This window comes from Cordyceps fumosorosea (assembly GCF_001636725.1).
Source record: "Cordyceps fumosorosea ARSEF 2679 chromosome Unknown scaffold_1, whole genome shotgun sequence".
In the NCBI taxonomy this organism is placed as follows: Eukaryota; Fungi; Ascomycota; class Sordariomycetes; order Hypocreales; family Cordycipitaceae; genus Cordyceps; species Cordyceps fumosorosea.
The window spans coordinates 2,889,882-2,903,951 of record NW_017387301.1 but is presented as its reverse complement, the minus strand read 5'-3'; the positions used below and the strand labels follow the sequence as shown (position 1 = coordinate 2,903,951).

Sequence of the window (14,070 nt, the reverse complement as noted above, 5' to 3'; positions counted from 1 at the left end):
GGGGGACGGACCGAGGGTTATGATAAAGCCGACGCGAAATGGGAGAGGAAACGTCAAGCTAAAGGAGTCGAGCTGCGGCTCGACCCTTGGATCGCCGTCCATGGTTTTGGTTTATCGAGAGGTGGTCGACATTTGGCGCGCGCGCGCACGCGGGGAGCACGGGAGGGTCGCGTGGGTCGGAGGCAAGTAGGACGGGGAGAAGATTTCGAGGTTAATTGAGGTGTGTATTCGTAGAAAAGGAGAGACGAGAAAAGGACGGGTAGAGAAAAGGAGAGAACTGGTGTCGTGGAATTTTTTGGGTTCAAGGTTCGAGGTTGCAGCCAGATGGCCGAAAGGGGCAGCGGAAAAAGAGATCCGCCCCGCCACCCGCGGACACCCCCCCCCTTGGCGCGTCAACTGCGGCAAGGGGCGGCCGAGGAACGCGATGAGAAAAAGGAAAAGGGCCTACTAAAAAGAAACATAGATGGCGGCAATACGATCTGGAAAAATAGAAGATTCTTCTTCTAATTTTGAGGAGAAAAAAATTGTCTATGCTTCTGGGTTACAGAGTGCTGTCATGGGCTGCTACCGTATGAGCAAGGATAGCTATGCAGGTATCGGTAAGGGGGCGTGTTGGGAGATTATAAGATTAAGAATTGTAAGCTATGTAGCCTCATATTTTGCTCCAAAATTACCGTTCATAAATGTTAAATCACATTCTACCGCATGGACCGAGTGCAAACGTCAAGCCGCCAAATGCACGACCCTCCTGCCCCTTACAGGCCCAAGAATGAAGCTACACCAACCAGCACAGTCGCAGCAACAGGCAAATTCACCCTCAGCCCACTCGCCGCATTCTTCTTCCCGTCCTTCCCAGCCCCCGTGCCCGTCAGCGTCGTCGTCGGCGACGCAGCCTCGCCGCCGGCATCATCGCCCTTGTTGATCAGCACAACGTTCGGCATGGTGTGGACCACCTCATACGACATGCCCGTCTCGAGCGGCAGCTGCGTGTACTTTGTCGGCGCGTCCGACACGGGCTCAATCTTGGTCACCCTCCCGTTCCAGTACCCAAACGTGACCGTCGTCGTCGGCCGGTCGTTGAAGCAGCGCTCGCTGACGCCGCGCGACGACGCCGGGCCGAGGGAGGACGTGCACCCGAACTGGACCTCGTAGTCGCCGGCGAACGGTTCGTAGCCGCTTTGTAGTCCATCGTCAGCAAAACCAAAGCCAAGCTCTCCGTCGGGACGGGGGGAGCTCACCTCGGACAGCACACGGTCACCGTCTCGCTCGGCGCCAGCGCGGAGATGGCAAAGGCCGTCACCACCGCGTCGTATCCCCTCGGCGCCGGCGCCGAGAGGTTGTGCGCCAACGCGGACAGCTCGGACCACGCGTCGTCGTACGACGCGGACGCCACCGCCGTCCAGCCCGCCGGGCAGCGGTACCCCGGCGAGTGGTACGGCTGGGTGAACTCGTACCCGCCGCTGGCGAGGATGGACTGCCGCGCCGCGCCCGACGGGTAGCACGTGGCCAGGTCCTGCGGCGTGCAAGCGACGGAGCCGTACGGCACGTCGGCGCCGTTGGCGGGGCCGTCGCCGTCGAACGTCCGATGCCAGAAGATGAAGCCGGCGTCGGACTGGCTGGGAAGCGCGGTGCACGACGGTGCGGGCGTGAAGGCGGTGGTCAGGGGGCCGAGGTTGGTCAGCGTGCGGTTGAAGACGGCCGTCTCGGAGGGCATTTTGGGCAGGCGGATGGGACGTCAAGGGTCTCAAGGCTGTGCTTTTCCCAAGTTGGAAAGAAAGGTCAGGTGTATAACGAAGAGGGGAAAAAGAAAAACCGTTGGTAAGTAAAGAAATGCTGGTTGGAAATTATATTAGTCAAGAAATTACGGTCGATAGTCCGGATGCGCCCCCCCCCCCGCCGTCAGGGACAATAATAAGGCTGGGGTATTTCCGCTGGTGGACTTGGCGTGCATCGGCGACTGCCGAATCCAGGTAGGAAGCAGAATGATCCGATACTTGATGTTCACACAAGAAACGAAATGACTTGAGTCTCGGGCTCATATTTGGGCCAAGTGGCCTCGGTTCAATGCTAGCCATCAACAGAAAGCCGAGTGGTCAAAGGAGGAACCCAGTTGGTCTTTAATATTAAATAATCACAACACCAGCTACGCTTTTTATACCAGGTAATTATGAGCAGATACCACTCATTTCATAAACCCCTCTCAGATACAAAGAGCACACGCCGCAGCGACCATTGAGCACAAGGCCGCGAGAGAAGTCGCGTTCCGACTCTTTACGTTCCCGGAGCTCTTCTTCGTCTCGTCCCCGCCAGCCTCGCCCGTACTCGTAGCCGTAGCCGCCGTCCCCGTCGGTTCCTGGCCGCCGTTGATGAGCAGCACGTTGGGGACCGTGTGGTACACCTCGTAGACGCCCTCCTCCGTTAGCGGCAGGCGGCTCGTCCTAACCGGCGCGCCCGACGCCGGCACGACCCGGGGACCTTTCGCGCCGAGCAGCGTGACCTCGAACGATGGACGTCCTGCGGCCGTCGGAGCACCGCCGTAAAGGCAAAGACGTCGAGGATCAGCTCCAACGCGTGCAGCGGCTCGCCGTCCTTGCCGTCCTCGCACACGTCCGTCGCCGTCGCCAAGACTCCCACCACCTTCACCGCCGTCGCCGCGGTCCAACCCGCCGGGAACCGGTACCCCGGCGAGTAGTACGCCAGCGTGAACTCGTCGCGGCGCCAGTCCCGCAGCGGCTGCCGCTGCCGGCCGCCGGGCAGGCACGCCGCGACGTCCTGCGAGGCGCAGCCGACGGGGCCGTGAGAGATCCAGTAGTCCGCCGCGTAGGAGTTGCTTGTGAAGAGGTAGCCTCCGGCGTGAGGACGGTGGTGAGCGAGCCGAGGTTGGTGAGGTGGTCCCGAAGACTTCGAAGTTGGTGGGCATGGTTGGGGTCGTTTTCTGGTCAGGCGGCGCAATCTATCGAGGACGAGTAGAAAAGAAATCGAGAAAAGATAGCACAGGAAATTTCAAAAGGAAAAATCAAATTCATATCAAAATTCGGGGTATTTGCCTATGGCCTCGTTTGATGGCAAGGTGGTAGTGAGGCTCGCTAGTACGGTGCTAGTTTGCGGTTTAGCGGGATGCATAATCACGAGTGAGGTCGAATGGTATTATCATTGCGGATTAAATAACTGATTTGCACTTCTGGAATAAATACTCGATCAGCCGTGACGACTTTGAATGATGGTGCTGAAGGCAATGATGGTGCCTGTCTCGAAGATCTCAGGGCATCGGTTAGGCTAAGCCCAATCCGATCGGCCAGCGCCCACCTTATTTTAAGGCACGCCTAATATTGAAAGCAGCTGGCAACCAAAGATCCCGAGGTCCGAACATCTGGGGAATCTCCATCTTCAACCTCTCATCTCCAACCTCCTCGCCCTCTCACCCACGAATAATTCTCTCCTTTGCCACCCATCATTTATCAACACCGACACCAACACCAAGCCAACACAACCCACGACGAACAGCGCACCACCGCATCCCCGACCATGGCGACCGCCGCCGAGCCGCCGCTCCCCTCCGCCGCACCACCACCACCGCCTCTCCCCCCATCCGCCACAGGCAGCTCCTCCTCCTCCTCCGCCTCGCCGTACCCCTTCGCCGCCGCGCCCGACATCGTGCGAGCCCACCAAAAGGACGCCTACTTCACCGGCCACCTCGCCACCACCTTCACCGACCTCCACCGCCGCCTCTTCGGCGCCCGCGCCGCCCACGCCGCCGCCCCCGAGCTCCGCGCCGGCGCCGCCCTCACCTACCTCGCCCTCACCACCCTCCCCGGCAACCGCACCCTTGGCGAGGAGTACTGCGACCTCGTCCAGGTCTCCGCCCGCGAGCGCGGCCGCCTGCCCACCCTCGCCCGCCGCGCCGCCTACATCGCCGCCAGCGTGCTCCTGCCGTACCTCGCCGGCCGGGCGCTGCCCCCCCTGCGCGCGCGCCTCCGAGCCCTACTGCAATCGCGCGTGGATAGGCTGGAGGGGCAAGGGGAGGAGGACGGCCGGGAGGCGCGGCTGTGGCGGTACGTCGCGGCGCACCTCACGGGGCTGACCAGCGCCGCGCCGCTGCAGGCGGTCACGCTGGCGCTCTTCTACTTCCGCGGCACCTACTACGAGCTGGCCAAGCGCGCGCTCGGCCTGCGCTACGTCTTCACCCGCGACGTCCCGGACACCCCCGACCGCGCCGGCTACGAGGTGCTCGGCGTGCTGCTGGTCGTGCAGCTGGCCGTGCGCGGGTGGGTGCACGTCCGCGAGGCCCTCGCCGAGACGGAGCTCCTGGCTCCGCGCGAGCGCGCCGGGTTCCACGCGGCGGCGCGCGCGGGCCGCAGGCCAGCCGCGTGGACCTAGCCGCCACAACGCACACGCCGGCCGGCGGAGCGGGGGCGGCGCGCTTCGACCTCGCCGACGAGGGCGTCATGGGGTACGTCAAGGGCGCGCAGCAGCGCAAGTGCACGCTCTGCCTCGAGGAGCTCAAGGACCCGTCCGCCACGCCGTGCGGCCACGTCTTCTGCTGGGAGTGCATCGCGGACTGGGTCCGCGAGAAGCCCGAGTGTCCCCTGTGTAGGCGGGACGCGCTCGTCCAGCACATTCTTCCCCTGCGGGTGTTTTGATAAAACCAGCAAACGGGGAGATCCAAGAGGTGTACATAGGCTGGTTGGCAAGATCTGGCGGGAGATATGGAGCGCATGCACATGATACCACGAACAATGCATTGTGTAATTTTTAAATAGAGTGGAAATAGTTGTTTATTATCCAAAATAGAACACACCCGATACTACCAAGGCTCCCGGAATATTCACACAAAAACTGATGAGAGATGAAATAACACTCACTGTAAGATAGATAGATGCCTTCGTTATGTCCTTGACCTTGCAGGTCTCGACGAGAATGTCTCGCTTTCTGTTGAAATATGAAAGATCAAGTATGCAAATGAAAAAAGAGAAGAAAGAAAAGGAAAAGAACTAAGAGAAATTCCTCCCATGGTATCATGATTACCCCGTCGTCATTAAATCCCCTCTTCTCAGCGAGATCCAACCTTTCCTCACTGATGCTTGCTTGCATACCGCAAGCCCTCTCTTTCCTCTTTTCAAACACGAGAAGTTTTCGCTTCTTCCTTTTGTTTGGTGTAAAAAGTTTTGTATGTCCCTTTTATAGGCCTTCGGATGTGACGTCCATGTGCCTTTTTTGTTTATCCCCGTCACAGACGAGAGCTGCGCTTGTTGTACAAGAGGCTCAGTGAATCACTCCCTCTACTAGCCAAGGCCTAGAAAGGGGGAGGAGCTGAAACCGACAACAGTACCTGCACCCATCTCCTGCAGGAGGAAATGAGCAACAGTACCATCTCCGTCTATTGGAAAGAAAGAAAGGGGGGTGAGGTTGGAATACAGTAGATGATAGGTATGATGCAAAAATGTCATGAAGATGATGTAGCCCGGATCAAAACAACGGCTCAAATGCAAAAAGACGCGCCAAAATCAAACTGTGCCTCGCGGCAGCGGCCACCGAAGCGCCAATGTGTATCAATGAAGAGTCATCCTGCCAGCAGAATCGACATTACTCGTCGTCGTCGAGAGCAAAGACGACAATCTCGCCGCGTTCGTTTCTGCGCAGGCGCAGGGATCGCCAGAGCTCCTTTTCGTCCTTGACCTTGGAGACGCTAGAGCCGGACGACTTTCGCTCGCGGTGGTATCGCTTGAGAGCCTTGTTCATGCTGCAGCCGCGGTCACTCTCAGGACCCTTGTTGACAAAGCCAAGGAACATGTCGGCGCGGGGCTTGAAGAGAACCATTTGTCCCTCCGTCTCTGTCTTGGGGGGTTCCTTGTGAAACTCGAGCTTCTTGGGGCTTTTGGGGCTCTTGGAACGACGGTGACGCTTCTTGTCCTTTGACTTTTTGGACTTCTTTGAACCACCAGTGATCATGTCGAAGATGCTATGGCTGTGGCCGTGGCTGCTCTTTCCGTGCTTGCTGTGCTTGGACTTCTTCAACGGACTGGCGGGTGTGGCTTCGGCAGCGTCACCAGAGTACTCGGGAGAAGGAGGGAAGCGCATCAAACTCTTGAGGTTCCCGGTGAGTCCAGAGTGAAGCACAGGAGGGGCATCAACCATCTCCTCATCACCAGCTACCTCGATGTGCAGTCGCTTGCGCTTCTTGTCCTTCTTGTCACCGTCTTTGCTGCGGCGGCGCTCCGTTTTGGGAGCGGGTGTGACGTAGGCATCAGTATGAACGGGTCCGCTGCCGTACTGGACGTAGGGTTCGTCATCGACAAGGTAACCGTCCGCGTTGTGTTCGTATCGGACAAGTGAGGTGCTTTGACTTTCGACCGGCATAGGCTTGGCGAGATCGACGTTGGAGGCATTGGGGGTCTGGCCGGTGGCAACGAGGTAGTCGAAGACGTTGAATGGCTGTTCCCTGTGGGCAGGAGGAGGTGTAGGCGCCTCGGGCATATGGTCGACGGGCGAGCGCTCGTCTTCGGTCTGGCCGGCGTACTCGGCCCAGTGGCCGAAGCTGGCGTCGTCAGGGACGTCTTGAACGTATGATTGATGGGCCATCATCTTGGTCTTCTTGGTGGGCTGTGGGTTGCTGTCGTGCTTAGACGAGGTGTTGCGAGATTGAGCTTGGGTTTGGGTATTGTTGCTGTTCTTCTTGGGCTTTTCTTTGTATAAAGCTCCCTGGTACTTCTGATCTTCGGTCATGCAAGACTGCGTGTCTGTGTCAGCGAAACACAGGATGGTGGAAAGCAGGCATGCGAGCAAGGTGAGCCGTGACGTGATGGGTAGGCTTACAGTATGAGAGCGGTATTGGACGCCAGGAAAATGGACCATGCAGTCAATACAGGTAAAGGTGGCGCCGTGGCAACGGTTGCGATGAGGGTCAAGCTTCTTCTTAGTGAGGACGTCGCCGCACTCCTGCAATTGCAAATGTGAGTATGAATGTTGTCGAGTTTGAGGGAGAGAGTAGATAGAGTTGAGGGCGGGATAGTAGTGAGACGAGGGGGGGAAGGGAGCTAAATCGCGGGGGAGATGACTTGGGTTTTGATGGTTTGGAGGGATCAAGGGCAAACGCGCGAACTATGTAAAGATAGTGAGGGCCGCGGGCAAGGGTGGCCCAGAACAGGCCAGGGGATCAGCGAGCAAGAAAGGGAGGTTCTAAAATGGTGCTGATGGGAGTAGGATGTATGGACGGTAGGTCTGGTATGGTGTACCAGTATGGTGGGTGGTGGTGTATGAATGGTGTATGGTGGGTGTGTCGGAAGTGATGTCAGGTCCGGGCAAGGATAGATTAAAGGTGGTGTGGGCTAAAAGAGTGACGCATGGCAAGGAAGAAAGGAAAGGAAAGCAAAAGGGAAAACGGACGACGAATGCCTTACCTCACACGAAAAGGATACCATGATGGGCAGCGAGTAGAGGGGCGAGTTTGATTGGCGGGAGGTGAGAATTGAGGGTTGGGTCGCGATGTGAGTGGCTGTGGAGTTTTTTTTGGACGGAGTCTCAGAGTCTCAGGAGTGCTTGGGGCGCAATGCAGATGGAGCTTGGTTGTCTGGAGTGCGTATTAGAGGCTTGCTTGGAGCAAGTGATGGAGCAAGCGAGCGAGTGTCCCAGGGTGCTGGCTGCTGGGGGTGTGCAAAGGGATTCGAGTCGGCCGTCAAGTTTTGATCGAGCCTTGAGCAGCTTGGGGGCGTTTTCCGTCTGCTTGTTGACTTGATGGAGGACAAGGGGTGAGACGGGAGAGGGCCGTCGTGTGTGGTGGCTAGGGTGTTGTGACGGAGGGCGTCAGGAGATTAGAGAGGCGTTTGTTTGGATGGACGCAAGGGAACCGTAGGCTGTAGGCGGAGGAATGCGACTCGGAAGCCAAGTGGGAGTCAGCAAAGGAAAGAAAGGAAAAGCCTTTGTCGAGGTGCGGAATTGGAATGATTAGAGAATGGAGGGGCGCCAGACGGTGCAACGGTAGGGTCAGGTGGGCGAAGCGTAATTTTTTTGGGCCTTGTTTCGTTGCACGATGCTTTGCGGGTGCCGTGCTTTCTTGGGTTGGTACTTGAGCTGGACGAGACTGGCGATGTGTTTGCGAGGTACCGGGGCAGGGAAGAAAAAACGTCGCCTGGAGAAAGAAGTGCTTGCTGGCTCGACAGGGGGTGACTCCAGGGAAGCGAGCTAACGTGGCGACAACCAATATTATTGATAGCGACGGGCTTGTCGGCTCTGGAGCTATAGCGGGAAGAAACTGGGATGCTTTGTTGATATTTTGTAAAGAAGAAAAAGTTGGGGGAGTCGAGTGGAAACGGGCTTGCTTGTGCTAATTTTTTCCTCTGCTTTTTTTTTCCTGTTGTCCTCACTTTTTTCCCCCGTTTGCCGCCCACAGCATCCATCTGGGGTTGCTGCAGCCTGCCAGCTGGCAAGGCATGCAGGCAGGCAGGCGGGCGAAATAGGCAAGGGCCAGCAAAAAGGCAGACATCAAAGCCCCTCCTCATCGCATCTTCTCGACATCCTCATTGGCAATTATTACTTGTACCACACTGCACACCTGCACTGCACTGATTCACTCACAGACTCCCCGTCATCACTCACAAAATACCCAACGAGGACCTAACAGGCAGCCCAGCGACGCCCAACGGCGGGGTCCTCCGAGGTAGCGGGTTGCCGGGGGAGCACAGCGCTACAGCCAGTGGCCGAACAGTTCAGTCACTCCCTCCCGTCGGCCGGCCGGCCGACGAAGCATCCAACATCCCGCAGCCACTAAGGCGAGAAACAAGAGTCGTACCGCCTACAATTTGACAAATAAAAATCGCCTCATCTTCGCATGTCCTTTCCAACATCCAGATTTCCAACCAACTGGCGAAATACCGCCTGTACCACCTGTAATTTGTCAAGCACTTTCAGCCTGAGCGTCATTCCCCCACCACTGCGCACACGCCCCCTCCGATTGGTTGCCTGGGTGTCTGTTTCTACGTATGGCACCATGATTGGCCAGCACCTCCTCACCCACCCAAGAACCGTAAGGCCCCCAGGTCACATGACTCCAATAATCTGGCACTGCAGGGGTGCTCCTAGCATTCCCTTCTCATCACATTCTCGTGCCTGAAAGAGCATCCACTGTCTTGTTTGCTCTCCTCTTGATGCCAATTCATCGAATGCATACATACATCCATCGCTGCCTGCGACGTGATACACGGCAATGCTATAGCTACCCGCCATATCCATCTTGTACCACTTCTTCCGTCATTCTCCCTCCCTTGTTGGCTCTCTTCGCGCCCATCATATTGCCGTCCGCATCACTGGCCACTCACCTCTTTACTCCTGATATCCAGCCGCCCAAGCAAATCTCCCTACGCGCCCATCACGAATACCAGCAGCCTCGCTCGTCACCATTCATCCGTCTTGCCAGTGTTTCTATTTATTACGCCCGTCCGCATACTAGTTTTTAGTCGTTGTTGTACATGTCGCCACGGCGGTACGTGGCGCCCGAAAGATGGCACCACCCCATCTCCTGTCTTGTATCTTGTAGCATGTCGCCTCGGCACCATTTCGCCTTGGGTATCTGCCCATGACGCCAGCCAGCTCAGGCCAGGAACGAGACCGTCCGTTGGCCGTTCATCCTGACATCGCTGCGGCCATGTCCGCCGCGACCTCTGGCCTTGCTCACGTCACTCAGCTTACGAATATGCGCCGCCAAGAATGCTGTCGGCTACGCCTCGACGATTGCAGTAACCCTCTCGCAGCTCCCAACTTCTCAGCTGGCGCATCGCCCGTCAAATCAGCTGTCCGCATCATCAGCCCAATGTTACCTGTTAGCTGACTGCTCGGCCGTCTGTCCCGTGCGTCTTTGGCATGTGTGCCTGGCTTGGACGATCGACGGCGCAACAACAGTTTGGTACAGCTCGGCTTTTGGTGAAATGGAGTCGTCAAAGGGCGAAAAAGCAAAAAAAGAAGACTGCCGCAATCTGCCCCAGGCCGCAAGCGACGCCACCAGGCGCAAACTGACGGACGGGCTAACATATTTCTTGGCCGTAATGGGCTCCTTACTGTGTGACGACGGCGTTCCTGTGCCTGTGACTGTGTCTGTAATTACATACTGGGACAGACATCGGCGCGGTATGGGTTTGTATGGGGTCATCTTTCTGCCCATCATCCTATTACGTGCAGTGTCCTTGCTGCTGCGATAACGTCGACGATACAGGCATGCAGAAGCGAAGTTGATTTTGTTTGCCGAGTCTTTCCCCCTTCGTGCCATTTTTCCTTTTTTGTTTTCCTGCTCAAAACGATCTCTTTCCCTACCATCCTCATTCACACGCAGCCTGGAACACTTTCAAGTATTTTCCGTGTTTACAAATTAACCTTGTTTCTCTTGGCTTCTCGAGCAAGTACCAGCACCAGTACTCGGTGTTATACCAATAAGCCCACTGTTTCAGGATCGCGAAGCACGTCAACCCGCTTCCACATCTGGCGCCCAGCCTGAGACGGCGCCATCCTCCCAGGCGTGGAATGCACTGCAATCCGTCTGCGCATGCTCTTGGCTGATAGCATTGTCCCCAAACTTTCTGAGCATATGCCCATTTCGGACGCCTTCCCCGATGTGGCGCTGCACTTTCCATCCTAGGCCTCGGCGCGATGATTTCTTGATGGGCGTGTGTCAACTGGCGCTGATGCGCTGGCAGCCCTCTATTACCAGCTCGCCGGTATAGCTTAGCATCAAGCGCTAGACTATTATACCTTCTTTCTGGAACGCCGGTCAAGACGCAGGTCCCAGGAGAAAGGGGCACGCGCCAGGCGGCATCATAACTAGTTAACTAACCTTGCTTGCCATCCTTCTCGGGCATGAGCGAAGTCGCTGCCCCTCGGTCCCCGCCAGTCGCAGACAAAGGGTAGCGTTGCTTTGCGGGAGGGCTGCCGCACAAGTCACCATCGTGACCGTGCCTCCATGGGCGTTCATGCACGAGACATTGGGGTATTACTTGGGTCAGAGCGTTCGCGGAAGAGTCGAGGCAGCATGGCTTGACAAGTACAGCCCGATCACGTTCAGTAACAAACCGAACATGCAAGTAACCCTGACCATGTTGGAACTTTATTTTGCTCATCATTTTATTAGCAGTGTCGTGTCAATGTCTTTGAATCGCACGCTAAGCTTAACCAGCTTCCTGGTTTAGAAGTCGGCTTGAGACATTGACTTGAACTTGGTCAAAATTTACACAAAGATTATTCGAAGCTGGCGTCCGTACCCGAGGCTTACCATGAATTGTTTGCAGTTTGTATGGACTACTCGACTTTGAGCGAATCGCATGTGTCCCGGTACATGCCAGAGAGCCTTGGTAAAGGGATGGAAACAGTTACAGACCTTCCTTTCTGGCTTTGGTCTGTCTCAAGGACCAGCGACGATCGAGACTCTTCGTCTAGAGGGCTGTGATATTGTGATATGGCTATATTCGTCTTTTTATGACATGCATGCGTACGCGGCCAGCGCAGGCAGCTCTCGCTGCGATTCATGGACCACTTGAGCCCTCGCCCATGTTTGTGTGTCGTTTCAGCCACGGCAATGTGTCCCTGGATCGTCAATTGTTACAGGCGTCGTGATCTGATCCAGTCTCTCCCGCAGCAAGTGTGTTTCTTCTCTGCTCTCATACGAGCTATGATGATTTGCGACATCCATCCCCGCATCCGCATCCGCATGTGTTGCGGCCCTGCTCATCATCAAGTTCCGAAATTACACCACCAACAAACAGCTCCTGAGCTGCAGCTGGAGCCACTAACCAGCTTCCAAGTACCCTCCTCCTAGAGGCTCCCACTAAACTCCAGGCTCCAGCTTCACCCATCACCCTCCAATCAGACTCCTCCTTTTCAACGCCGACAAACCACGGCCCGAGCCCAGCCCCGAGGCTTCAAGCTCCCCTCAAGCCCAATGTCATTTCAACAATTTGTCTGCGGGCCGCCAACCATCAGTTCCATCTCTGCAGTTCCTGGCCTCGCGACAAACTGCATCCGATTATTTCCAATATGACATTTTAGATTCGTCTCTACCAAACGCACGCACGCCTTGCCTTTGCCAATTCTCCCCCGCCGCCGAATGCAGACTCTTCCTGGCCCCCCCTTGTCACCGCCAACCATCTGATTATATCGGCACGAGAACATTATACCTAGGTCCCTTCCTGCCACCGATTGTGCGGCCTCCTGCAGCCGAGCTCGGCTTTGCCCGCATCAATACCGAACCATACATCCGCTCGTCCAATTCGATCTGCAAAACCCACACAGATGCCATCCAAAGACATGTCCAACTCAAACTCTTCACCGTCCACGCTGGCCGGCTACCTGGAGCAGACGGCTTCGGCGCTGAGCTCCGTCGCCTCGTATATGAAGCTCCCCGCTCTTGCATCCACGGTATGTCGCGCGCGGCCATGCAACATGCGCCCTCTCGTCGCTGGAGCCTCCTTAGACTGACAGCACAGGGCATTGCTGCGGTCCTGACATCTCTTCTATACTTTAAGCAAAAGTAAGCCCTTCCTCCACACCGATACACCTACCGAGTGTCCCACAATGCCCAATGCTGAGGGATTGACCCGTTGTGCGGTAACTAATCGCCACTGCAGGGCCTTAATCTACCCATCGCACATGCCCCCCAATGCTCGCACCGACGTACCACGGCCCTCACAGTTTGGTATTCGCGATTTCGAAGAATTGATGATTCCGACAGACGATGGCGAAAAGTTGTCTGCATTTTACATTCGCGGCCCGGCCAATCACAGAAATTCTAGGATTACAATACTTATGTTCCATGGGAATGCTGGCAATATAGGACATCGCCTGCCCATCGCAAAATTGTTAATCAACACAATCGGCTGCAATGTGTTTATGCTCGAGTACAGAGGCTATGGTACATCGACAGGAGAACCTGACGAAGCTGGACTGAACATTGACGCCCAGACTGGGCTCAACTATCTCCGTGATCGGGCAGAGACTCGAAGCCATCGATATGTCATTTTTGGTCAAAGTTTGGGCGGTGCTGTTGGCATCAAGCTCGCTGCCAAAAACCAGGGCCGTGGCGACGTTGCTGGTCTCATTCTTGAGAACACCTTCTTGTCCATGCGCAAACTTATTCCATCCGTCATCCCCCCTGCCAAGTACCTGACTCTCCTCTGCCATCAAGTTTGGGCCAGCGAAGCTGTGCTTCCCACCATAGACAGGGTGCCCACCTTGTTCCTCAGCGGCTTGCAAGACGAAATTGTTCCGTAAGTGCATCCTGTTTATGTCACTGTCTATCCAAATACTGCGTCATGATGATCAATATCACCCACAAAATATGAACCCGTGCGGCTCTGATTTTACATTTGATTTTATCTGAACCTTGAACCCTCGCATATTCTGTCTGCTCACTTTTACCTGATGACATATTTTGCTGATACAAGTGGTAAAGGCCGAGCCATATGCATCGATTGTACGAACTCTCTGTCGCCCCGAGGAAAATTTGGAAACCACTGCCTGGTGGTGATCACAACTCGAGTGTTTTGGAAGAGGGCTACTTTGAGGCCATTAAAGACTTTGTCAATGATGTCGGGAGCGAGGATGAAGACGAGAAGTACTAAAGGACTGTCACTTCATAGTCACCTGATCCATGACCAGGATCATGGGCGACGCGATGAGGTGAACGCGGACGAGAGGATTAGACCTGCGCAGTCTGGCCAGAAGATGAATTTGATACCCCCCCTTGTTGCATAGATGGAAAGAGACGGCGAGCCGTCGGAAGGGGACCACGCGATCAAATACAGCCTAGCAATAGGCCCTGACAAGCGCCCCGGAAACTGAGCGGTCAAGGATACGACACCACGCATAGAAAGAACGAAAGCATATTGTTATCAGCATAGCCTGCTCCTCCTAGCTTCCCAACCTTGCCCCCGAGGTAACCACGCTATTTTTCTACCGCACACCACTAGAGAAGATGACATGCAGAGTGCTCCAACCTTGCCATTGCAGCCTGTTAGTAGGGTGCCGTCCAAACTTGCTGCCCCTCATCCGCCCCTCACACCACGCCAAGCATTACTGTCCATCGCAGAAAGCTTG

The 14,070-nt window shown here is 56.0% G+C and overlaps 6 protein-coding genes across 6 annotated transcripts in view; 2 read left to right on the top strand and 4 right to left on the bottom strand.

Annotated features, from left to right (window-relative positions):
* ISF_00934 (exs) overlaps positions 1–102 on the bottom strand; it is a gene marked incomplete at both ends in the record, with an annotated part of 1,350 nt that extends 1,248 nt beyond the window's left edge. The window contains one exon of the mRNA XM_018844541.1: positions 12–102. Coding sequence (XP_018708991.1) covers positions 12–102 — 91 coding nt within the window. The remainder of the gene's footprint in view (positions 1–11) is intronic.
* A 653-nt stretch (positions 103–755) lies between these two features.
* Positions 756–1,714, bottom strand: ISF_00933 (hypothetical protein; the record flags this gene model as incomplete). Its single annotated transcript, XM_018844540.1, has 2 exons — positions 756–1,176; positions 1,239–1,714. 2 exons carry the CDS (start codon positions 1,712–1,714, stop codon positions 756–758), a joined length of 897 nt encoding a protein of 298 aa, XP_018708990.1.
* A 486-nt stretch (positions 1,715–2,200) lies between these two features.
* On the bottom strand, positions 2,201–2,920 carry ISF_00932 (hypothetical protein; the record flags this gene model as incomplete). Its single annotated transcript, XM_018844539.1, has 1 exon — positions 2,201–2,920. One exon carries the CDS (start codon positions 2,918–2,920, stop codon positions 2,201–2,203), a length of 720 nt encoding a protein of 239 aa, XP_018708989.1.
* Positions 2,921–3,525: 605 nt separating this feature from the next.
* ISF_00931 (RING-1 like protein) lies at positions 3,526–4,377 on the top strand (the record flags this gene model as incomplete). Its single annotated transcript, XM_018844538.1, has 1 exon — positions 3,526–4,377. One exon carries the CDS (start codon positions 3,526–3,528, stop codon positions 4,375–4,377), a length of 852 nt encoding a protein of 283 aa, XP_018708988.1.
* A 1,206-nt stretch (positions 4,378–5,583) lies between these two features.
* On the bottom strand, positions 5,584–7,418 carry ISF_00930 (Zinc finger domain-containing protein, C2H2, LYAR-type; the record flags this gene model as incomplete). The annotated part of the gene is made up of 3 exons (XM_018844537.1): positions 5,584–6,729; positions 6,814–6,936; positions 7,398–7,418. 3 exons carry the CDS (start codon positions 7,416–7,418, stop codon positions 5,584–5,586), a joined length of 1,290 nt encoding a protein of 429 aa, XP_018708987.1.
* Positions 7,419–12,282: 4,864 nt separating this feature from the next.
* On the top strand, positions 12,283–13,595 carry ISF_00929 (BEM46 family protein; the record flags this gene model as incomplete). Its single annotated transcript, XM_018844536.1, has 4 exons — positions 12,283–12,393; positions 12,462–12,505; positions 12,603–13,241; positions 13,427–13,595. The coding sequence occupies 4 exons, from the start codon at positions 12,283–12,285 to the stop codon at positions 13,593–13,595; spliced, it is 963 nt and encodes a 320-aa protein (XP_018708986.1).
* Positions 13,596–14,070: the final 475 nt, after the last annotated feature.